Below are 24,821 nucleotides of genomic sequence, written 5' to 3' on the forward strand. Positions count from 1 at the left end.
AGGACCTGAGGGGAACAGAGGTCTCGCATCTCTAAGATCTCTGTGTGGCTGAGTTCAGCTAGCCCTGTTCCTCTCTCTCACCCTCTCCTGTGCCTCTTTATCAGACCTGGGCTGATGGGCTAATTGAATCTTTATCCCACCCAGCCCACCAGCCTGGTTAGATAATTACCCCAATCAGCTTCCCCTGGGAAACTAATTAGCATCTCAGTGAGCAGAGTACATGCTCTCCTGCGCTCTCCCCACCTTCTCTTCCTGTACTGTGACACACACTTAAAATACAATCTTGGAATGAGAAGTGTGACCATGTGAATCATTGTTTCTGATGAATGGGATTAAAAAACCCCAAAACTACTGCCCAGTATTTTCTTATGGCCTAACTGCTTAAACGGTGGCAATGAGAGTGTTCTTAATTTTCAAGAGCCTGGCAAAATTACAGGAATAGAAAAAATATTTGAGATTCTAGTATTTTATTTTTCTCAATAACCCTCTTGGTGTTTTATTTCATTTGGCCAGTAGCATGGGAAAGCAGTACCAGCTATGAAGGAAAATATTGCAGTTGATATGTGAGCTATATCTACTTTAAAAATTGTGGATTCCTGTGCAGAGATTACGGATTGCTGTAATCTCAGCGGGGGGGCAGTCAGCATCTCCAAGAATCAAGCCTCAAATAATTTGCTTAGGGCCACAGACCAACAGCAGAAGCAAGATTATAACACAGGATTTAAGTCTTTCAAATATTTCTCCATGTTTTCAATCTCTCTCCCTCTGCCATGTTCCCTGTTCCCAGTCTCTACACTCTCTCCACATCCATCCTCTTGCGCACCTTGTCCCACAATAAAATGTCTCATACTCCTGCAGCTTGTCAAAAAAAAACACACATGTTAAAACAATTTTTCTCATTTACCTCCTGGCCAAAATCTTAGCCACATTCTTTTCCATCCATGCTGCTTGCGCAATCTTCACCACATCCCCTAGGTTCTCCCTCTCCTTCCCTCTCATTCCCATCTGTTCCCCGCCCCCATCAAAAGGCTCTCTACTCTTCCTATCTCCCGCATCTTCTATATGCTCTCTCCTCCCTTTCCCATGCTCTCGGCTCTCTTCCTCTCCCCTACATCCCAAGACACTCTCCCCACCCCTTCCCTCTTGGCTTTCTCCCCTTCTTCACCCTCTCCACAAAGCTTGGAGCTCTCCAAACTTTACCTTATACTCTCTCCATCCACCACTTTAACAACCGATTGTGTTTCCTCATGTTCCCAGTGCCACTTCAGTGGGCAGCACAGGAGCCTTCTAGGGAAAGAGGCAATTCTTTGCAGCGACTGCCAGCTGCCCTCTCAACCCCATTTAGGAAAGGAGGAAGCAATTTTTCCTTGTGTTTAGGGAGATGGGCTACAGTGGGAAGAAGAAAAGCTCTTTTATGTTTCCTCTTCAACCTTTGAGTCAGTACATTAGATGGGGACAGCACCAGGGGAAGAAAATGTTGAGGGGACTGAGCCAGGCAGTATCATATTCTAAACATGGTTCTGTCACTGATTTCCCTGGGCAAGTTATTCTCAGCCTGACAGCAACTGGGAGTGAGGAAGTCCTGTGTTATAATCTTGGTTCTGTTGTTGCTTTGTGGTCTGAGCAAGTGATTTGGGGCTTGATTCTATGAGATGCTGAGGGCCTCCTTCCTCATGGGCTTGGCATCTTCACCCTTCATTGACCTTAGTGGGAGTTAAATCACCTCACTGAACTGGGCCCCAACCTCTCTGTTTCTTGACTTTTAAAGTCCAGGTTTGTTCAACACTGTATAACTCCTACACTATTTGGGCCAGGGGACATCTTTTGTGTTTGCACAGAACCTCCCAAAATGGAGATCTGATCTATGATTGGGGCTCCCAGGTGCTACCACAATTAAAATTAATAATAATATTAACAACACGCAAAACAGTTCAGGGGAAAAAAAGACTCCTTCAGCTACCATGACTCACTGTGGTCAGTAAGCTAATTAAAATGAATTATTCTCAACAAAAACAAAAAAAGAAAAATGCGATTGTTATAACATCTGAAAAAGATATCCATAAACATCTATAAAAAAATCCCTCCACACTGATTAAAAGTGAGTTCAACTATTTGTACATGTAATACAAAGGAATAATGTGTTTGTGTTGGAATAAGCTATTTATCCTCTGTTTACAGAAAACACAATAAATGTGTTCCTTTTGATATTGTCATAATACTGCATGTATTTTAAATCTGCTTTTGCTGAATTGCAAATAAGGGCTTCATTCATTTGTAATTTTGTAGTCTTAAGAAAACAAAGAAAAAAGAGGTACAAAAACTGCTCCTAGTTGATTTCTATTAATGCTTGTTATAACATTTTCAAGAGTTTAAAAATGTCTTGTTCCCTTAGTAATTTGTGTCCCACAATTTTCTATAAATCTCCTTATATTTCTTTCTGCAAGGGATTAACTTTTTTGGCATTTGTTATTTTTAAGATGGCTGTAGCTAGGACAAGGATTTGAAACCACTTTTCATCCCACAATACCACAAGGAGGATACAGAACTACAATGAAGTCAACTTAGTGCTGGGTTTTTTTCTGCTTACCAACTTTTCACCCACTGTCACTTAAAGGGTCTCAAGCAGAAAGGTTTGCAAGTAGAAATGTCCTTGAATTAAATTTGGCTTATCTCTAACTACAGTATTACACTGAATTGCAATATTCATCATAAAAATAATAATACAAAATGCAGCAATAAGAGTTTAGTAATTATAAAATGTTGAAAATTATTGAATAACTAGACCTAAAATACTCTTAAGATCTGTTTATGGGCCTTTAAGTCATTATTCCTCTTTGAATTCAAAGGAAGATTTTTTGTTTAGTTTCATTTTTTTTCTGTAAGTCAAATTACATTTTCAACCACAATAGGGAGACAATGAACTACAATACTGTAGAAATGACCATGGTTCAGGACATATTTCACCAAATCAGTTGCTGCCATTGTTATGAAGCCATACTTATAGCACAGCTGGAATTTCAAAGCCTTCTGAAGGGGGAAAACACCCAGAAAAACAAGTAGCCCTTCCAAAATAGTGGAAGAGAAGTCTCACAGGAAATATAAATGGCTTATAAAGTCAGCTACAAAAGTTGATATGCAACACTACTACATATTTAGTTATCCCCATTAAATAGTCAACATCTGCCAGCGCACAACTCATAGTTGCCACAGCAATTTCTTATTCCACATGCTCTCAAACCAGAGGACACAGGAGTCAGAGGGTCATGGCCACTCTGCCCTTCTTGTATGGCTATATGGAATGTCAGTCCCAGTGTAGTTCTCTTACAGAAATGTGAGCATCCCTATGTATTCTATATTTAGAAAACCTGTGTTATCTCATATACTTCTGTGTGGTAAATGTTGACAAAAATGATTATTTACAGTAACTAGCAAAGGCATTTTTACAGTTGATCCATAAGTAGGGAGTTTTTCACTACAAGAAATTGTTAGAAGAGTGGTTTATAAAATAGAATTTCTAAATCAATGTTGAATTAACTACTGGTGTAACAAACAATTATGAAGTGAAGTTTTTTACCTTTGTTTTTGGATCTAGAATTTTTACACCATAAATTGAGATTTGTAATTCAACTTTCGGGGTTTTCTGGCCTTCAGATTTCTTGATATGTCTTGCAAACTGTAAGAAGGGGAGCAGAGATGAAATCACTACACCATGTTACCAGTTGTCCAGTTTAAAATGGCACTGGGTCATTAATTACTGATCAGTCCATCATCACATTAGTTGGTAAGTGCCATACTAATACAAATTTAGTTTAAAAAATACTCAGAGACGTAGATGTCCTCTTTCAATTGCAGCAGCCAGGACTGTGAAAATCTTTGGCAAGACCTTTTTTAAGCTGGCTTGTAACAGGATGGCCACAGCAAACTCACTGAGAAAAGCCTATCTACTTAGCTTCCTGCCAATTGTCTAAAAAAACAGATAACTTAAATAACTTCCTTTTGCCTCCTATGTGTGTCCTGCACACAGTTCTTGAAGTATAGGCATGCTTATTCCTATTCTCCAAGTCCCCACTGCTGTATTTATACATCTAGCATCTAACTCTCCGAGGCCTTTCACGTCGTGCAGTCTCCACCTGTACAAAGTGGGTGTAAAATGCTGTCATTGCAATGTGGTAGCAACTTGCACTCACATTGCAGGTTTAAGGCAGTGCAGAACCACGTCATTAAACTTCCTATGTCCCGATTCATTGTCCAGGTAACATATTTCACAAATCTCTTGTTAAGCACAGCTTGATGAAGATCGCTACTATTCACTCTAAACTAGAGCTGCTCAGAAAATGTTTTTTTTTCCCCCAAGGAAATTTTTGCCAAAAAAAAAAAAAAGTTTTCATTGAAAAATAAAAACCTGAAAAGCAAAAGATTTTCATGTTTTGGCCCAAATGTTTTTGGATTTTCAATGAAAACTCAAAAATTTCCACAGAAAATGTCCTCCAAAAACTGTCAGTTTTCCATAAAAAAAAATTGTGATTACATTTTTCATGCAGCCATACTCCCAGTTCTTTACAGAGCCTGCAGGCTATCACTGTACTTGTTAAAACAGGCATTTCATTAATATAGATTTTTTTTCTAAGCCTGTATTAAAAGCTTATGATATTTTCTATTTCATTCTCATATTTTCTTATTTATCCTCTTTCCTCCCTTTCACCGCCTTTTTTCTTATGTTCAGTTTAACGTCTTTTTATATTGTAAACCTTCAGGGGCAGATGTTGTCTCGTATTATACATTTGTACAATACATAGCACAATGGGTCCCTGGTCCCAGCTGGCTCATCCTATGGCAATACAAATACAACAAAATTATAATAAACTAGCTTAACTGACTTGCTGGGCAATTGCCATGGCACCCCCATGTGGCATAAGGCTCACATAGCCAGTATCGGTCCACCACCCATCGCAGCCTCCCAGAACTGGGGTTGTGGATTGAGGATATTTGCACTGCCGTCATTCCTGGCTCCTGGAATGGCACTTTGGAGGCCACTGCAAGTGGTGCAACTTACAGCACTTCTCCCATCTTTGTGTCCCATCCTTACCCATCCCAAAAGCATCACAGGGTTCCAAAGAATTGATCCTGGTGCAAATATTCTTTTCCAAATATCTACCCCTTTATTTTTCTTGCCTCTATCTCTCTCCATTACTTCCACTATTTCCTTTAACAGACTGTGCCTGGAAAAGGCCATGTAGCTCAAATGTCCTTACAAACTCTATTTTTCTACGTTCAGCATGTATTCAACATCCCCCCACCCCCGTTTGCAGCCTACACACTAATAAAATTCTTTAAGAGGGTAAACACGTGCAGCCTCAGATTAGCATCAAAACAGAAAGTGGGAAGAAATGCTGGGAACTTGGAGAAGAACATGTCGACAGACTGATCTTTGGAGCTGAGATTGGCAAGGATCATAGGCTTAGAACATAGAGTTAAATTGAATCACAACATGGCTTGGTAATGAACACAGTGGGCCAACTTCACAGGCTCTTGTTTAGTTTTTACCTAATCCTCACTTGGGCAAAACAACAGATTTTAGCTCAATACCATGAACAGAAGCCCACTGGGTAGAATCAGATCTTAACTAAATGTAAAGGGGTGAATGAAATTTAAATTAAATAAGTGAAAATGTTTAACTTTCCTTTTTACGTAGTTTTTGGAATGGACAGTTATGATGTCCTTATCTGTATGTGACTTTTTAAGGGGAAAACACAACTCATTTATTTAAACTGATTTTCTCCAGTTTCATTTAACTCAAAGCCTCCCCCCACCTCGCCCCCCAACACTGTATATATGCATGTATTTCATTAATTTCACAACAGTGTTTGGGAAAATTGCCTTCTTGTTTGGGATTATTAAGTTACATTTGAAGTGCGTATGCATTAAGAAATAGCAAACCACAATCAGAGGGTTAATCAGGAACAGAACTGTATGAGGACAAAAACACACATCTTAAAATCTGCACGTATGATCTATTTAGAGAAGTACCAGATTATACAATGATTAAAGAAAATCAAATGCCAAATCAAAGTGATATAATTTTACTTAACATTTATATTTCATTTTATAGATTTAATTGTATTCCCTGTAGCCTCATTTTTTAAAGGGAAGATGGTTCATTTGTTAGCCTGGGACCCAGGAGACTGGAGTTCAGTCCTCTGCTATCACACCAACTTCCTGCGTGAACTTGGGCAAGTGTCTTAGACGCTTTCATTAGGGCCATGAATTAAAAACAAATCCTGTTCTCACTTTAATTTTAGCTCATCTCTACTATGCCATCCAAGTCTCACCTTTTTTACCGAAATGTGGGAAGATGCTTCTCCCAATCCTGCCATGACAATATCAGCTGGAGGTAGAAGAAGAGTTTAGCCAGACTGCAGCTGCTGCTTCATTATACGTATCATCCCTGATGAGGGCCCCACTATGCTAGGTGCAATAAATGCATATAAGGAAAGAGTCTCCTTGGAATTTAGCTTCAAACAGCAAGAACAAAGAAGAGCACTCAAAAAGAAGAAAATTGCAATCCCTTAAGATACAGGTAGAAGGGGGTAAGTTTCTCAGAAATGTACCAGCTAGGGTGGGTAGAAAAGAGAGTTATACAAGGCCTATCAAAATATATGCCAGGCTGGGAAGAAGCCTAAAAAATCTGCCAGCTTTGGTAAGGAGGCTCTACCACCGAGTGTGCCTGGTAAAGTGCTGCAGGGGACTCAGCCCCATTTCCTCTCCTCTCCCCTCCAAGTATACAAGACCCACGGGATGGCAGCCCAGCAGAAATGAGGAGCTAGGGGCAGGATGGTAATGGAAGGCAAGGAAAGAGATTAGGCAGTTTTCTATGTTGCTGTTTCCTTTGCCTTCCCATTTGAGGGTCTCTTAAGGGCTGCCAGGTATATGTGCGCAAGTAATGTCCTTAGACTCCCAGCAGATGAATCTCTTCCAGGTGGGTGGGAAGGTTATATCTCCATGCCCCATAGTCTGGCAGACACTGTAGTGGGCCGTAAGTCTGTGTTCCTACCCATGTAGAGTTGTTGGATGGGTCAAGGATGCTTCTTTCAGGCTGACTTTTGGAGGTGTACTGTGGAGCTTTTTTGCACTCCACATAGTCTTTTCACTGCCCCCCCTCCCACAAGCCCTCATCTTCAGATCTCATGTGTCCCATTTTTCTCCTGTGATTACAACATGGTGGGTAAAAGGACACAAAGTGTCCCCTGGAAATCCACCAATGTAGTGAAAAGGAGGAATGAGTGGGAGCTCAGCTATTGACAGGGCAACACTGCAGCTTTTGAAGCACAGAATAGAAATGGTGCCTTTGATCATCACTCTGGTCCATTAATAACTGCAAGAGGTGGCTGCTTCTCCTGGGTAGTATGTGCAGAGAACACACACTGGGTAGTATGTACAGGAAACACCTTACTTTCTACCCCTATCAAGGAACAGAGGAGAAATTGAGGAATAAGCTTGCTGAAGCCAGGCTTCAAAGTGACTGGTGCCTCTTATGCCCTCCCTCCTAATCTCCATCTAAGTGAGGTAGGAAAGTGAACTTCAAAGCAGCTTGATGATGGAGTTGTCAGACACCGTTGCTGGACAACAACCAAGCTCGGTCAAGGAGAACAGAGACCAGCCATGATTCCTGGCCATCAAGATCCCTTCATGCAGGCCTTCTTCCTTTAGAGGCCGCAAAGGAGAGAGGCTCTGAGCCTAGGAATGAATTACTCATTTGCAGTTCCTCTCCATTCCCTCCAGGTGGTTTCCCTGCTGCAGCAGCAGCCTGGCCACCCTGAATCCCACTTCTTAGCAAGGCAGAGGAGTGTAAGCAACCTGAGTCATTTTGAAACCCCATATTAGCATGGTTCTTCTCCAGTCAATCCCTGACTAGAATGAGTATAGTAGATGAGGGTAGCTTCTTTCTGCTGCCCTTGGAAGGAGATGCCCTGGGTCAGCCTGACTGAAATGCTCCCTCCTTCCTTGCCTGCTATTTTTCCTGTCCAGATGCCAAAGCCCTGCCCTTTCAATGGCTGACCACCCCTTCCTTTCTTATTTCTGTCACTCCTGCACTCACTGTTGTATTGAAGGCTGCTCTCTACCTTATGCCATTGAAGAAAGGCAGAGAGAAGGGATGCTTAATCGGAGATGTATATCCTTAGTTTCCACATACATCCAGTAACACGTACAAGTACTATAGATGGGCTTGAAACAGAAAATTGCAGCTGAACTCCTTCAAACTTTGGGCAAGTTCAGATCTAATTGCAAACTTCTTGGACTTATCTCTACTATGCCAATTTTCTCTCCTAGATGTTCATTTGACTAGAATTCTGGAAAATCCAGCTCAGAAATGTTAGAGGCAAGTGTTTCCATTATCCATCTTATAAGTGTTTATAAACACATGCCGTAAAACACTACAGTGCCAAATTTTCTCTATTTCCTGCATAATTATGATTCTCATCATCCGTCCCTTGTGCCCTAAAATAATCTGAAAACAAGGCAAAGTTTAATTACATTCTGGATAAAGAAAATTGAGTAGATCTGATCAAGAAATGAGACAAAGTGAGAAAGTGGCTTGCTGTCTTCTAACAACCATGTCATGGTTAAAACTGCAAATGACCCAGTAAAATAACCGAGCATTTAAAAACATGAAAGTAGTATATGAAATAAAAGTGTGTGGGGAAGTATTAAGAAAAAAATACATCAATTATTGTTTTGCTGTAGAACATCAGCTCCACCTGCTGGTAAAAATCAAATTCTAAATAGTGGTATACTATGATTTTGTACAATGTTGGTTGTTTTTTTTTTGGCAGGAAAGTATTGAACTCGTCAAGCTATGTGAGTTGGGAGCTCCTAATTCCTAGAATCAAGGAAGTAAGAAATCATAAATGATCACTAAACATTTCATTCTGACACAGACTGCTGTGACGCTGGCCCAATAATGAAAACATGACACACCAACATGGTTTATACCAGTCTAAATACAGTAATGTTTCAAAATGAACTAATGTGGCCTGTCATGGAAAGTCCTCAACATGTCTCAGGGAGAGCTTAGTATCTTGCTGGATCCAATCTTTTGTGCAAGACATTAGTTTAATTTTGATTAAAACCAGAACCACATGACCAAAAAATACAATACCACAAGCTTATCATAAATCATTTCATTAACGACAACGCCTCTTTCATATGGGTCAAAAAATTCTTTAAGCATGTTTTTGTCTTCTGTATGGATAATGGAATCCTTTTTGAAGCTATGACTTTACTGTAGTTTTATTAAATTTTAACTGACATTCCTATTTTTTAAAAGCAAACTAAAGGCTATTTTTCTGAATAAGAATAAACTCAGTATCTCTATTTTTTTGTCTTCATGGAATTCAAATTCAGAACACAGGCAATGCTATGTATTGGAAGTGATGTTGAGAGGGAGGTTTTAATCTACTGAAGATTGTTTCTACACAGAGCCTTTCATTAATCTATGGCTTTTTTCTTTTTTTTTTGGGGGGGGGGAAGGGAGGAGTTCTAAAAATTTTCAATTGTATCCATACATTTTCTCATCTGGATCCTATGTCATCAAACAAATTAAAATGGAGGTTGTTCATGAAGAACAATTACAAGATTGGGACTTTGAAAGCTATATAAAATCATACATATTAGATAGTCTCCAAAACAGTTTGAAGATCTTTGTATAACTCTGACAATGGCTGTGATTCAGAAGCTTATGCACACGGAAGAACTGGTTGAGATTTTGAAAATGGAAGGCAGCTTGGGTGAAAGTGATCATGAAATGGTAGGGTTCATGATTTTACGGAATGGTAGGAAGGAGAACAGCAAAATAACGACAATGGATTTCAAGAAGACAGACTTTAGCAAATTCAGGGAGTTGGTAGGTAAGATCGCATGGGAAGCAAGGCTAAGAGGAAAAACAACTGAAGATAGTTGGCAGTTTTTCAGAGACAGACATTATTAAGGGCACAAGAGCAAACTATCCCACTGCATAGGAAAGATAGGAAGTACGGCAAGAGACAAATTACAAAGGATGAATTTAAACAAATAACACAAGTATGTAGGGACAAATTTAGAAAGGGCAAGGCACAAAACAAGATCAGACTAGCTAGAGACATAAAGGGTAACAAGAAAATATTCTACAAATACGTTGGAAGCAAGAGGAAGACCAAGGACAGGGTAGGCCCATTACTCAATGAGGGCGAAAAACAATAACAGAAAATGTGGAAATGGCAGAGGTGCTTAAAGACGTCTTTGTTTTGGTTTTCACCAAGAAGGTTGGTGGCAATTGGCTGTCTAACATAGTGAATGCCAGTGAAAATGAGGTACGATCAGAGGCTAAAATAGGGAAAGAACAAGTTAAAAATTACTTAGATAAGTTAGATCTCTTCAAGTCACCAGGGCCTGATGAAATGCATCTTAGAATACTCAAGGAGCTGACTGAGGAGATATCAGAGCCATTAGCAATTATCTCTGAGAAGTCATGGAAGATGGGAGAGATTCTAGAAGACTGGAAAAGGGAAAATATAGTGCCAATCTAGAAAAAGGGAAATAAGGACAACCCGGGGATATTACAGACCAGTCAGCTTAACTTCTGTACCCAGAAAGATAATGGAGCAAATAATAAAAGAATCAATTTGCAAACATTGAGAAGATAATGAGGTGATAAGTAACAGCCAGCATGGATTTGTCAAGAACAAATCATGTCAAACCAACCTGATAGCTTTCTTTGACAGGCTAACAAGCCTTGTGGGTAGGGAGAAGCAGTAGACGTGGTATATCTTGACTTTAGTAAAACTTTTATTACTGTTTCACATGACCTTCTCATAAACAAACTAGGGAAATGCAACCTAGATGGAGCTACTATAAAATGGGTGCAAAACTGGTTGGAAAACCATTCCCAGAGAATAGTTATCAGTTCACAGTCATGCTGGAAGGGTATAATGAGTGGGGTCCCACAGGGATCAGTTCTAGGTCTGGTTCTGTTCAGTATCTTCCTCAGTGATTTAGATAATGGCTTACAGAGTACACTTATAAAGTTTGCAGATGATACCAAGCTGGGAGGAGTTGCAAGTGCTTTGGAGGATAGGATTAAAATTCAAAACCATCTGGACAAACTGAAGAAATGGTCTGAAGTGAACAGGATGAAATTCATTAAGGACAAAAACAAAGTATTCCATTTAGGAAGGAACAATCAGTTGCACATGTACAAAATGGGGAATGACTGCCTAGGAAAGAGTACTGTGGAAAGGGATCTGGGGGGCATAATGGACCATAAGCTAAATATGAGTCAACAGTGTAACGCTGTTGGGAAAAAAAAAGAAAAAAAACCCCAAAACATCATTCTGGGATGTATTAGCAGGAGTATTGTAAGCAAGACATGAGAAGTAATTCTTCTGCTCTACTCTGCACTGATTAGGTCTCAACTGTAGTATTGTATCGGGTTCTGGGCACCACATTTCAGGAAAGATGTGGACAAATTGGAGAAAGTCCAGAGAAGAGCAACAAAAATGATTAAAGGTCCAGAAAACATGACCTATGAGGGAAGATTGAACAAATTGGGTTTGTTTAGTCTGGAAAAGAGAAGACAGAGAGGATATAACGATTTTCAAGTACATAAAAGGTTGTTATAAGGAGGAGGGAGAAAAATCATTCTTCTTAACCAATAAGGATAGGACAAGAAGCAATGGGTATTAAATTGCAGCAAGGGAGGTATAGGTTGAAAGCAAGGAAAAACTTCCTGTCAGAGTGGTTAGGCACTGAAATAAATTGCCTAGGGAGGTTGTGGATTCTCCATCTCTGGAGATTTTTAAGAGCAGGTTAGACAAACACCTGTCAGGAATGGTCTAGATAATACTTAATCCTACAATGAGTGCAGGGGACTGGATTAGATGACCTCTCGAGGTCCCTTGGAATCACAAAAATCATAGAATATCAGGGTTGGATGGGACCTCAGGAGGTCATCTAGTCCAATCCCCTGCTCAAAGCAGAACCAGTCCTCAACTAAATCATCCCGGTCAGGGCTTTGTCAAGCCTGACCTTAAAAACCTCTAAGGAAGGAGATTCCATCACCTCCCTAGGTAACCCATCCCAGTGCTTCACCACCCTCCTAGTGAAAAAGCTTTTCCTAATATCCAACCTAAACCTCCCCTACTTCTAGTTCTATGATTCTATGATATCAGGTAGCTGCTTATCAATGCACCAGTTAATCATGGACAGCATTTTACTCAAATCGTGCACAGAAATCTTACTATAAATATACATTTGTAAGATTTAGTGTTTGATCTTGAACAAGTATTTGCCTAGGACAGGGATGCATGCAGACTGATCCATTTGGAGATTTAAGCCCTTTGCTGGTACATTCCCTAGACTGTAAGAAACATCCTTTTTCCATCTGATTTCTCCCTTGAACCAACATAAAGGGCCTGATCTTGCAGTCCAATATACAAAGTTCCCACTGAATGCACTGAGGGTTACATGATAATATAGCTGAGGCCTAACAGTGAGCAAGCTTGATTATGGAGGGGATCACTTGATGGTGTTTTAAGGATGGAGAGAATTAGAAACTCTAAAATGTCTTTAAAAAAAATCAACTTTTCTGTGCCAGGGCATTGTCTCGAGCGACTTCTGCACTGAGTATATTTTTTCTGGCTGCATCTTTCTGTGCATTTAAAATAGTATGTCTAATAACACACAGTTTATCACAGCATTATCTGAAAATTGGGTACAAAACTGTACATTTCATACATCATTCCTGATTAAAAAAGAATCACACTTGTGTTAACATAATAAATTCAAAAGTAGCCATGCTGTAATGTTTCTGTTTGGGAACATGAATTGATACAATAACAGCGGAGGTGATCTCCCTATGATTGCCTAAGTCAAAACCTAGTAGCACCTGCATTATTTGGGCAGAGTGAAAACGATTGTTAAGAATTTCATTCCAATACATCTCAGTGAGGCTACTAATTGCTCTTAAAAATGCGTTTCCAAGGAAAACCTACATGTCAAATGTTGATATTCAATGATTCCTGCTCTCTCTCTCTCTCTCTCTCTTTTTTTTAAGGCATCATCTCTTCAATCTTTACTCTGGAAAATTCCGATTGACTTCAATGTGTATTTTGTCTTAGGGCAGGGGTAGTCAATCATTTTTTGTCAAGGTCCAAATTTCTAGGTCAAGTCTTCTAGTAAAGACCCAGACTCCAGAGAAAACAATACAAAAAATAACAATAATGACAATAATAAGTAAATAAAAAGATTTCAGGCTCTATTGGCTACCCCTGCTTAAGGCTTCTCTTTACATACACCAGTGCTGCTGTGCTGCTAAAGTGCTTTAGGCCAGGTCTACACTACAAACTTATATCAGTATAATTACATCGCTCAAGGGTGTGAAAAATCCACCTTTCCCGTCGGTGTAGGAAGGTCTTCATTTAAGTGCTGCAGCTGGGCCGATGCAGCATTTCAAGTGTGTCTGCCTTTTGAGAAGATTCCACTATGCCAATGGGGAGTTTCTCCCATTGGCATAGTTAATCCACCTCTCTTGTTGCCATAGCACTGTCTACACCAGGAACTAGGGCAATATATCCTCATCACTCAGGGGTGTGGATTTTTCACACCCAACTGACATAGTTATACCAATATAAGTCCATAGTGTAGACCAGGTCTTAATAAAGATTGTAGGTTTTGTTAGTTCCGTTCATTCATCATGAAGCGCTGCACACAATGAAAATGACTAGAATTCAGCCAAGTGCTAAGCTGAGCACACCAATCACCCGTTTCTTTGATAGTTTGGCAGCACTTCCAGGAAAACTGGTGCAGCAGGGCACCTTCACCTTCAACCTCAGGTTAGATGTGATTCTCAGTAATGAGTCATAAGTTTAAACAAGTTTTAGTTGTCTTGCACTGACAGGCAACAGGATTTTTTATAGCCTGATTAGAGGTTATCAATCACCACATATGGGTAGCTGAAACTAAATTAAACTGTTGATAAATAATTTAGAATGAATAAGGTCCAAACAATTTGCCAAATGAAGGTATTATACATGAAGGCACTGAACTTTATGCTACTATTGGTAGTTATCTTTCCTAGCAAGACAGTCTTCAAAATATTTGGGCAGAAGAGCAGAAGATCAGGTAGTATATATGCAATACAGAAGTATTTACATACTAGTGAGGTTAGTAAAAGTCACAGCTTTTGACATGCTGTAAATGTCCACAGTCATTTATTGAACTATATATAATATAACATGATACACATTGGTTTTATCTATATTTATAAATGCTTCCCTACCTTTAGTTTTCTAACAGCATCTCTCACAACTTCTGTACCTTTGGGCTGCTCCACTTCTGTACTGCCAAGAAACTGAAAATATTGTAATTTGTGAGAAAAATGTTATATGCTGAAAGGCACAATTTACTGATTAACTTTGTAAATAATATTTTGGAAATACAATTCTTTCAGCACTTAATTTTGTTGTCTAATGATGGATCTTAATATACTTATTTTTAATCAAAGGAAATGAAGGCAATAGAAATTAAACTCCTAATTAGAGTGAAAACATCAAAGTTCTTTGAAGCAGTCTTTGAAACCCATTTTACTTGGTTGAATTCACAGAAGTCCTTGGATTTCTGGTCAAGTTACTTTCCCTCTGTAGAATATAATTTGACTCTTTTCCTCTGGCATTGCCATAAGGGAAATGTCATGCCTTTGGGGAAAGAATGGAACAGTGCAAGTATTTTAGAAGCTCCAGTGAATAAGATGTTTCCAAGATATAAATTCAGCATGTGCTACCAGTTTGAACTGGTTGCTTCACAAACATGGTGAAGGATAATTAAAGGACTGATTCCACTCTCACTATGGAATACATTGACTCCAATGGAACAGATTCTGACTTACACTGGCAAAAGTAACACTCAAACAATTTATACAATAATAGAATATTACTAATTTAGCTCTATATTTTGACAAGATCCTGTTTTAACAAAAAACAAGTATGCACATCAAAATGTGCAGTGAGGCTCAATTATTTAAAGACACCTCTCCTAGCTTCAAGATTTGAACGCCAAAAGCACCTTTCTTAAGATATTTGCATGCTTATTGCTTGGTTTCCAAAACTTTGCATGTGCAAGGTGCAGTGGAGATGCTCAGACTGTGTTTGTGGTCTTAAATCAAGCAATTATATGCCTAGCGCCCTGATTTCTACATAAAATTATAGGTTTTTTTCCCCCATGTCTGAGGGTTTGCCTATGCACAATTCTGTTGGAAAAGAAGAACACAAAAACTTAAGATGATGATTTAGACATGTAAGTTTTAGGGACTCTGGAAAATTTAAGAATAGTAATAAGCGAAATACATATACACACATACTCTAAATATAAATAAAAGCAGGTTTCTTTGTGCAATATTTGATTTTCATTCAGCTGCACCAACATACATAATGCACAGAGGTGCATGAATTGTAAATTTAAAGTGACTTCAAAGCAATTCACAAGCTGCTCATTTTACAGCAGTTTTCCAATATTCTTCTAATTCCCTAAGGAATAAGATAAGACTTTCATTAAATTTCTTGCTACAGTACAGCTAGTGTACTCAGAGCAATGTACTTTATCTGTGATCATTTTGAAGAAAACACGGTGCACCTACATAAAAGTTTACCTACTTCATCGACAGATCTTATAATAAACAACACAGTCTCACTAAAAGTCTGTTCCTGTTAACTGAGTAGACTGTGTCATCTTGAGTACAAAAACATGTACACCAAAACACCATGCACGTTTGTCATCAATACTCATCATTACTATAATACCCGACTTGGGAGAGAGAGGTTTTGCTACAGCAAAAGGCTTACAATGTTTTAAATTTTTATTATGAATTGTTGACATACTCAGTGCATCTCCTGAGGCCTTAAAATAGAGGGCAGGTTCTTCCCTGGATAAATGACACTCAGGGAATAATTTTAAAGAGTTCACATGAGGGAGAGGTATGTGTCTTTTCTCCCCTCTCTCTACTGATATCCCTCCATCCCAAAAATACCCAGGTGCTCCAGTGGCAGTTCTCTTTCCCTGCCCCAAAGTAAATGTATGTGTTCAGCAAAGTGTGCACCTTCTTGGGACCAGAGATTTCTATCCCCAGGGCCCTATCCTGCCTCTGGCTTAGTCAACCCCCAAGCAGCTCACTTGTTTAGGGAACTAAAACTAGCTCAGGCTTCCAGCAGCTGTACCACCAGAGAAGGATACTGAAGACCGTCCAGTAGCTCTAGTTCCATAGGCACATGTAAAGGGTGGGGGAGGAGTGAAGATCTTTCTCTAACCTCCTCATCTCCTCCTCCCCTGAGCTTTGAGCTCTGGACTGTAAAGAGGTTCTCTCAGTTCATATCCTTTCCCCCTTTTCTTTTAGATGAGGAGGAGATATATTGGGAGCAGAAGTGATGGAGTGGACTTGTCTGTCTATGGGTGGACAAGAACAATTCTGTGATGCTGTGTGTGTGAGAGATAAGAAAGAAGGGGACAGGGTGGATAGGTATGTGTGAGGAGGTGGGAGCTAGAGCAAAGGAATATGCACAAACATGAGGGCAGGAGTGAGGAGTGGATGGGTAAAAGGGCAGATGCATGAGTGTGGATAGGTAAAAATGAATGAGGGATATGGATATACACGAGATTAGATTGCAAGGAGTGATTGCGGTGGGGTGTGTATGTGTGGGTATTTGAGCATGTGGGTGGTATTGAGTGTAATACTCTCAATGTGGGTGGTATTGAGTGTTGTGTGTGTGGAGGTGGCATGAATAAATGGGTGTGCAGGTGTGGGCACATGGGAATTTCTCCCATGGGTGCCTCTTAATACTTTTATGTGGTTGCACTCAACACGTCCAAAAGAGTTATCAGGTTAAGGAGCCCACCACCTCTCAATACAAGTTTAAAGCCAAACAAAATTACTATCAAATTTGTCTCTTGTTGTGTATCCACACATACACATGTACACGTATATTGGAGCAGTATGGATCTGGAAATCCTCGCTACAGCAGTAAAAAATCCATGTTATAGGTACTGTTGATTTACATGGATTTCAAATGACAGCTCGTACTTGGACATCCACAATGAACAGTCCCCAAAGTAGAAATAAACTTTTTTTAATTTTAATATTTCTCAGGTTTATTCTGACCGAGTACTTGGGGGTGGGGAGCAAAGGGAGGGGGCCAGACATCTAAAATAGAAAGATAAAGTATTGCAAGCATAGGCTTACACGATTACAGGACAAACCCATTCAAAACATATGTAAATGTAGATTATGCAAAATCTTCCAAAAACAAATCAACAATGAAGACCATGCATTTCCCATAAATTATATGGACATATTTTGTCAGTTACATCAACATTTATGGAAGATAAATTAACTAATCAGAATTCTTCCAATCATTTGTAATGCAGTGCCTCATGGATTAATATTAGTTTTGACATCTAGCATCACTACAACAGGTTTTATTAGATTCAACAATTTTATACTGCATGTGGAATCCAAGATTATACATAATAAAGTATGCAGCATAGGAAAAGATAATGGGATACATTTCATTCTAAAAACGTAATGGACGTTTGTAGCATAAATGTCATTATTATTCATACAATATCTGAGTTCATGGGCTGTCATTATTTAAGTTGTCTGTATCTGTATCCACTGACTGCAGCTGTTTCATTCAGGTATGTTGTTATTTTTGTAATAACGTTAGTAATTGACTATTACATGTTTGTCATGTCTCACCCATGACCTCTTAAATTAACTGTCTCCTTTGGTCTTCAGGTAAAACATAAGTGTAAAGCTACAAACTTTGCACAGTTTAACAATGAACAAAAACATATTTTATGTGTTGGAGTACTTATATTATAATTAGAGCTAGTTAACCTGCAAAAAATGATATATTTTTGATTTTTTCCTCATTAAAACTGAATTTTCAACCGAAAACCTTGTCAAAAACTCAACATTCAGAAATTTTCGATCAGTTCTAATCCTAATTTAAAAAAATCTGACTCTATAACCATTTAGAGGTGCGTATAGCTCGTCTATGTAACTACATACCGTATTTCCTATCACTGTTGCCCTCATCCTCTCTTTTCAATTGCTTCCTTCTGTTTATTTTGCCCAATTGTTGAGCCTTGTCAAATATTAGGTGCCAATCCTGCAAACACGTACATTCATGTTTAATTTCAAGACCATCAGGAGTCCTATTGGTTTCAATGGGACTATTCATGATAGTAAAGTACATGTAAGCAGGGGTGGCTCTAGGCACCAGCAAAGCAAGCACCTGCTTGGGGCAGCCCATTTGCAGGGGCGACAGGGGAGCTGAGAACTAATAGGGGGCTCTGGGAGCTGTAGTTCGTTGGTTAGCTCCCTGCCTATAGCGTCAGCCCTGGAGCAGGGAAAGAACTACATTTCCCAGCATTCCCTTGGCCACTACCAACTGGAAAGGAAGGAGGGGGACCTCATGCGGCAGCATGCTGTGGGTGGAGAGTGGTAGGGAGACCATATTTTAACATTCAAAAAACAGGATACTCCAGGGGGACGGAAGCCCCACCCTGCCACCATCCACTCCCTCCGACTGCCCCCCAGAGAAACCCCAACCCATCTAACCCCCCGCTCCCTGTCCCCTGATCCCCTCCTCCCGGGACCCCTGCCCCTAACTGCCCCCCAGGACGCCACCCCCTATCAAAGCGCCGCTGGTCCTTGTCCCCTGATTGCCCCCTCCTGAGACCCCCCCAACTTCCTCTCAGCACCCCACCCCCTACCTGTCCCCTGACAAACCCCTGGGAGTCCCATGCCTATCCAACCGCTGCCTGTCCCCGACTGCCCCCCCGAACTCCCGACCCATCTAACCCCCCCTTCTCCCTGCCCCTGACTGCCCCTGAACCTCCGCCCCATCCAACCCCCCCGATCCCTGTCCCTTGACTGCCCCCAGAACCCCTACCCCTTCTCCAATCCCCCAGCCCCCTTACTGTGCCACTCAGACCAGCGTGTCTGGCTCAGCACAGCACCAGACACGCTGCTGCATACATGCTGCCATGCTCCCCCGTGGAGCCCACAGCCCCCACACCCAGCACCTGCCTTCCAGATTTGAACACCTCAAAATTCAGGGGTGCTCAAGCTCAGTTTGGGCAGCCGTTACTTCATTTCTCCCAAATCAAATATACTGATCCACTGTAACTTGCTGTAGAAAAAGTAGGATAAAATTGAGCAAGAAATACTTCCCAGTGGTTATTAGGACTGGAATTGCTATTTTCAACAGCCATTGCCATTTTGTTTGTTTGTTTGTTTAAAAGGAAGACAGTGAGATTGCATTGGCAAATTCCCCATAGAAAGAAAGAGTGGAACAAAAGAATAATAAAGGCACCTCAACTTTTCCTCATTTATGGAGGACAGTCTTATAATATGCATCCAGATATCCTCCAATCACACAAGCTGAAAATTGTTCCACTTTACTGCAGCTCTGTAACCATATGGGAACCGATCCTATCTGTGTTTTGTGCACATCCAAAATTCCTGCTGAATGACCTGCCTTGGGAGCGAGTTACCAGTGACCCAGGGCTGCGGCGGAAGGAGGGTGAAGGTGTGTGTGGGGGAGAGCCAAGGGCTAGGGCGGCAGGATGTGTGTGTGTGGGGCACTGGTGGGGGAGAAGGGGGGAGCCCAGGGCTGGGGCAGAAGCGGGGTGGGGAGGGCACTGGTGGGGGAGGGAAGGGAAGCCCAGTGCTGGGACAGCAGGGGGTGTGTGTGGGGGGGAGAGCCCAGGGCTGGGACGGGGGGCAGCCAAAAATCTTTTTGCTTGGGGCGGCAAAAAACCTAGAGCCGGCCCTGATGTAAGTGTTTGCAGGTTCAGGGTTTTCAATTGTAACCTCTTTGGCACAGAGATTAGTGTTTGTGCTGCCCTAGCACAATGGGTCCCCAGTCATGGTTAGCACCTCTGGGCACCATTGAAATAAACAAATGAGATTGTTCACTTATTCACTTTACAGCATGGATTGACTTTGGAGAAAATACAGATATTTATTTGATCACATTTCCTAATGATATTTGATATTTGCAATTGATAAAATAGTTATTCATGTAACAGATTTGTCCTTCTGTTTTTTTAAAAATGTTCCGAACAAAAAGGCACACAGTATAATAGTTATGTGACTATATTTCTCTCTGTCAAACATTTTAAGTGCAAGTCTAGAGCTAAAGTGAACATTCAGTAATGCTGTGTAAAGTTTTCATGTGTATATTTTAAGAAGCTGGACTTTCAAAACTGATGAATTTTAACACTTTGTACAAACAAACTATTGTAAAGTTGATTTATTTTTATATAAAAATATTATATATTTGAATTGTTGTTTGCCTTTCTTCCAAACATTTATTTTCTCCACAGATGAATCAAAAGCTGTGCTTTTAACCATGGGACTCATTCTGAGCTGACTTGCACCTATATCAGGAATCCAGTCAATGAATCCGGTGAGTGAGACAGGTCAAGTCAGACTCCATAATAAAGACCTGTATATTTAAAACATATTGGACATGGTCTTACTCTCTTTGAAATTTTATAACATTGTTTATTATTTTGCTACTGTTAGTTACGAATCTATTTTATAGGCACTATTGACCCATTATTACATCACAGATACTGCATTTTATTGATATACAACTATGTATTGAACTCATCAGAGATTAACCTTCTGGATATTATTTGTATTGTGGTAGCACCTCGGTGTCTCACTTAGGGACCAGGGTCCCATTTGTGCCAGACATTGTATAAACACACAGCACAAAGACAGCCCCTGCCCCAAAGAGTTTACAATCAAAGGTTATTAGAAGGAGCAAATGTACCTGCCCTGCCCTCAGCAAGGTAACAAACCTGGCCCAGCTGGGAAGAATTAATGCATGCCAATTAGTACACTATAGGCCTGATCCTATACCACTGAAGTCCATGGAAGTTTTATCACTGACTTCAATAGGAGGAGGATCAAGCCCAACAAGAGAAACTTGGCCCAGAGGGCTGTGTCAGGCAAGGAGCTAGAAAACAGCCCCCTCCCCTCAGGGTGAGAAACATTTGTCCTCCAGAACTTGATTGAAAACAGTTACATTTGAGACTTTTGTTTTTGATTCAGCTTAAGCAAGGTGCATGTAGGGCCAACCCAAGTCCCATTGAAGCTAATAGAAGCCTTTGTAATTGCACTTTGGCTGAAGCCCAGTTGCATTTTTATTTATTTCCATAAAAAGAGGCCTCTCAACATTTGCTTTTTTGTTGTTTAAATGAAACACAACCAAGTATGTTTAAACTCTGTCTAAATTTGGAATCCTTTTTACCTAACCAGCTTATCACATGTTAGCATGTTAAGTAGATACATATTAATAAAGAAATAATAATGTCTAGAGCTCCTGCAGTATTTTGTCTATTGTCCATAACGGCTAATCTCTTCTTTTACTGAGATAATACTTCCCCTCCCCTAACACTATATTTTAGATTTAATTATATACTCTACTTCTTTAAAACATTTTTACACTAAAAAAACTATCTTTCAGAATGAACAAAAAAGATCTCAAAATATAAGATCCTGAAAAACTATTTTCAATAATTAACTACTGATCACTTAAAAAAGATGATGGTACATTAATGATAAATCTGACTGGTAAACTAGTTTTAGATGCATTTTAGGACATTAAAACTTTAAATTCCACTCTCCCAGTAGAGAGCAGTGCAGGATATTTTACTGATGTAATAAGAGGATCTGTTTTCTTTTGTTACCACATTCCTAGTTTAAAAAAAACCCAAGCTTTTAATCGTTCTCAACGAGAATTTCCTTGTGGCTTTGAAATCACTGAATGCTAAAAGTTCTCATTTATCTGAATTTAAAGGTAGCAATAGAAAAAATAAAGTACCCATCAAATTAACAAAGAAAGGAAGAAAGCAATGTAAATTTCACTAGAAACCTGCTGCCAAAATCTGATAAATTAGCTCTTTAAAATAGCAGACGTTGGAAAGATGTTGATTTACTGCTTAAAGTAAGACTAAATATACCCATATCTCAACACCACAATAAGGAAGGTATGTAATGAAAAACAAAACAGTAACAGGGGGACAGAAATGGAGTGTTTCATAAGGGTAAGAGTTGCAAATGAAACCAAATAGGTCTTCTGAATTCATGCTGAAAATAGTTAGATGAATATATTTCTAACTTGCTAATCATTATTCAAGCTTTTGCAACATTAGTATAGACTTGGGGGGTGGGGTGTCTTGTCTCCTAGGATGAGATATGGATGCATTTTTAAAAAATACTTTTGGCTCTTGTGCCATTCCCCCTTATGATTCTACTACAATCAGTTCCAGAGCTGAGATAGTCTGCCTGATCTCCCTCTTGGCTAAAACCTTTGTCAGAGTGTGCGTGTGCATAGGGGAGTCCTAGGAGGGCCACACCTTGGAAAAGAATTAACAGGCAAGATTTTTCTCTAAGTGCAGCTGCCATTATTACAGGGGCTGTTAATGTGGACACAGGGCCTGTATAGCAGTGTCCTTCCCAGGATGTGAATAAATATTGGAAAAAAATAGTCTGAATAAATATTAATTCCCTAGAAAGGAACCTAACTGGGGCCAGGGGCTCTCTGATCGGAAGCACATTTAAGAAACTGCTCAATACTTCGTGGACACTACTGGATTCCCTGAAAGACACTGAGAGCAGCAGCTTGTAGTCTCTGGCCACTGCCTGAAAACCATATGAGACCATTTTCTATGACTGTGGGAATAGGGACCTTCTTTGCTGTTCTATGAGATTTGCATCATAAATCAAATACAGTCCAGACTCAGTAACAGGCTGTGAAAGTGATCTTTTTTAGTAAATGGAAAGGATGGTAAACATCTTATTCTGGTCAGGAGAACCCAGACTGCAGAACGATTCTGAGGAGATGATGAAGCCAGGAATCTTTGCATGCCTCCTTCTGCCTGATTGACAGGTGAGGAAGGATATTAGAGGAGGTGCTTATGCCTTGGGAAAGAGCATTTTGGGCATGAGGGATTTTTCAGGAACTATTTGTAAAGAAGAAAGGAAAGCATGGTTATTGTTACAAAAGATAAATAGAAATGAAAAACATCTAGGTGATAAATCAGTAAAATGAAGCCAGAGTTGAAGGCATTTAAGAGAAAATATTTAGGATAAGTGAAAAACAGGGAAAGGAAACTGTATTTGGTGAACTACTAAAATGGTGAAAAAAGTTAGAAGAAATAGGGCTATAAATCAGATTTTTAGTTACTTAACAAGAAAAGGAATTGTCTTGTTCACTGAGAATGCTGAAGATATTGTGGCAAATTCTAAAGTAATCCAAGAGAATATAAACTGGTTTAATTTGCACTTTTTCCTAGGGGTCTAAAGGTGCTGTAATGATTTAGGTATATCTACACAAGTTGAAATCACTCTTCCAATTGCAGTACAGAGATTCCCTGAGCCAGCTTGCTTGAGTACTGGTAACAGCACAGCTGTGACAGCATGGACTTCAGTGTAGACTAGCCGAGGAAGTACCGATACTTGTACAGCCTGTGCTGGAGCTTGTGCTGCTGCAACTTCACTGCTATTTATACTCAAGCTAGCTCTCATCGAACTACTGCGACTATGTGTATACAAGCTGGAAATCACACCCTTAGCTTATAGTGTAGATGTAGCCTAAGGGAGTCTAAACTGGTATAACTTACATATCAATGGGCCAGAAGATATAGGAGGGAAATGAACCAAAGAGAAGGCATAGGTTAAAATAGGCCACCTCAGCACAATAGAATAGGAATGTGGGAAATAGACCAGCTTCTGCTTTAATTTATGTCTTCTTACTACAGTTCATAGTTTCTCTTGCTATACCTCTCTTCTGACCTCTCCCGCCTGGCCAAATTCAGAGGTTATGGGAAAAGAAGTGTTACAAATTTGCATATTGCTAAGTGGATATGGAGGTAAGAGAGGCTGAGTATAACTGAATCTAATTTGGTGTAGTTTAAAAGCCAAAGAAACTAGAAGAATGTATGAATTATACCATCTTAGATTCCCTTTGATTTACCACTGAGTTTGATCCACTGTTGCTGGGCACACCTCTAGGCTTGAAAGAGAGAAAAAGGGCAAGAATCTAGATTCTAGAGTATAAATTTGTATTAGCTGACTCAGCTCATTTGTAAGCAAAATTTGTCTCCAAAATTGCCCTAAACTTTGTAAGTAATCAAAACTCATGTTATCGTGTTTATCAGTGAAAGAACACTGCAGGGATCTGTAAGAAAAGCAATTAACATGATGTATTTAAAAAAAAATCAGATAATGGTGTAGCCATCAGACTGTAAATAGGAGTAAGAATAACAAATCCCAAAGAAATTATAACATTAAAAGATACTGCCCACATCTCTGCAAGGAAGATAAGAGCAGATTAGACCAAACACAGGGAAGCATTACTTCCTGCAAAGGACAAAGCTTATCTTGACAGAACTCTCACTACAGAAGATGTTGGTAATTAAAAACAAAACAAAACAAAACATACACTACAGTGCTATAGATCTGAACAGCATTTTACAGACACTTTTTAAAAAGAGTTAAGATTTAAGGTCACATAGTATGCTACCCCCAGTACCCCCACACCAAGCCAACAATCAGAATTAGATCGAAGTATTAAAGCTCTCAGGAGACTAAACTATCATGTGCCACAGGCACAAAACAAGAGGCATAAAGGTGCACCAATGTCCAAGGCCTCTCCAATGGCAGTGACATGGAATTAATTTAGTAAGATGTAACCAGATGATCATACCCTGAAGATCTT

At 39.8% G+C, this 24,821-nt stretch overlaps 1 protein-coding gene and 1 long non-coding RNA gene across 14 annotated transcripts in view; one reads left to right on the plus strand and one right to left on the minus strand.

Annotated features, from left to right (window-relative positions):
- GULP1 (GULP PTB domain containing engulfment adaptor 1) overlaps positions 1–24,821 on the minus strand; it is a 271,318-nt gene that overhangs the window by 58,343 nt on the left and 188,154 nt on the right. For all 13 annotated transcript variants that reach the window (XM_039494778.1, XM_039494774.1, XM_039494772.1 and 10 more), the window contains 2 exons: positions 14,312–14,383; positions 3,575–3,673 (listed from right to left, as the gene is read on the minus strand). In XM_039494778.1, coding sequence (XP_039350712.1) covers positions 3,575–3,673; positions 14,312–14,383 — 171 coding nt within the window. The remainder of the gene's footprint in view (positions 1–3,574; positions 3,674–14,311; positions 14,384–24,821) is intronic.
- Positions 19,588–22,956, plus strand: LOC120374700. Its single transcript, XR_005586211.1, has 3 exons — positions 19,588–19,616; positions 20,416–20,498; positions 22,915–22,956. It is a non-coding gene; the product is annotated as an uncharacterized LOC120374700 (long non-coding RNA).

The sequence above is a fragment of the Mauremys reevesii genome, linkage group 11 (assembly GCF_016161935.1).
Source record: "Mauremys reevesii isolate NIE-2019 linkage group 11, ASM1616193v1, whole genome shotgun sequence".
In the NCBI taxonomy this organism is placed as follows: Eukaryota; Metazoa; Chordata; order Testudines; family Geoemydidae; genus Mauremys; species Mauremys reevesii.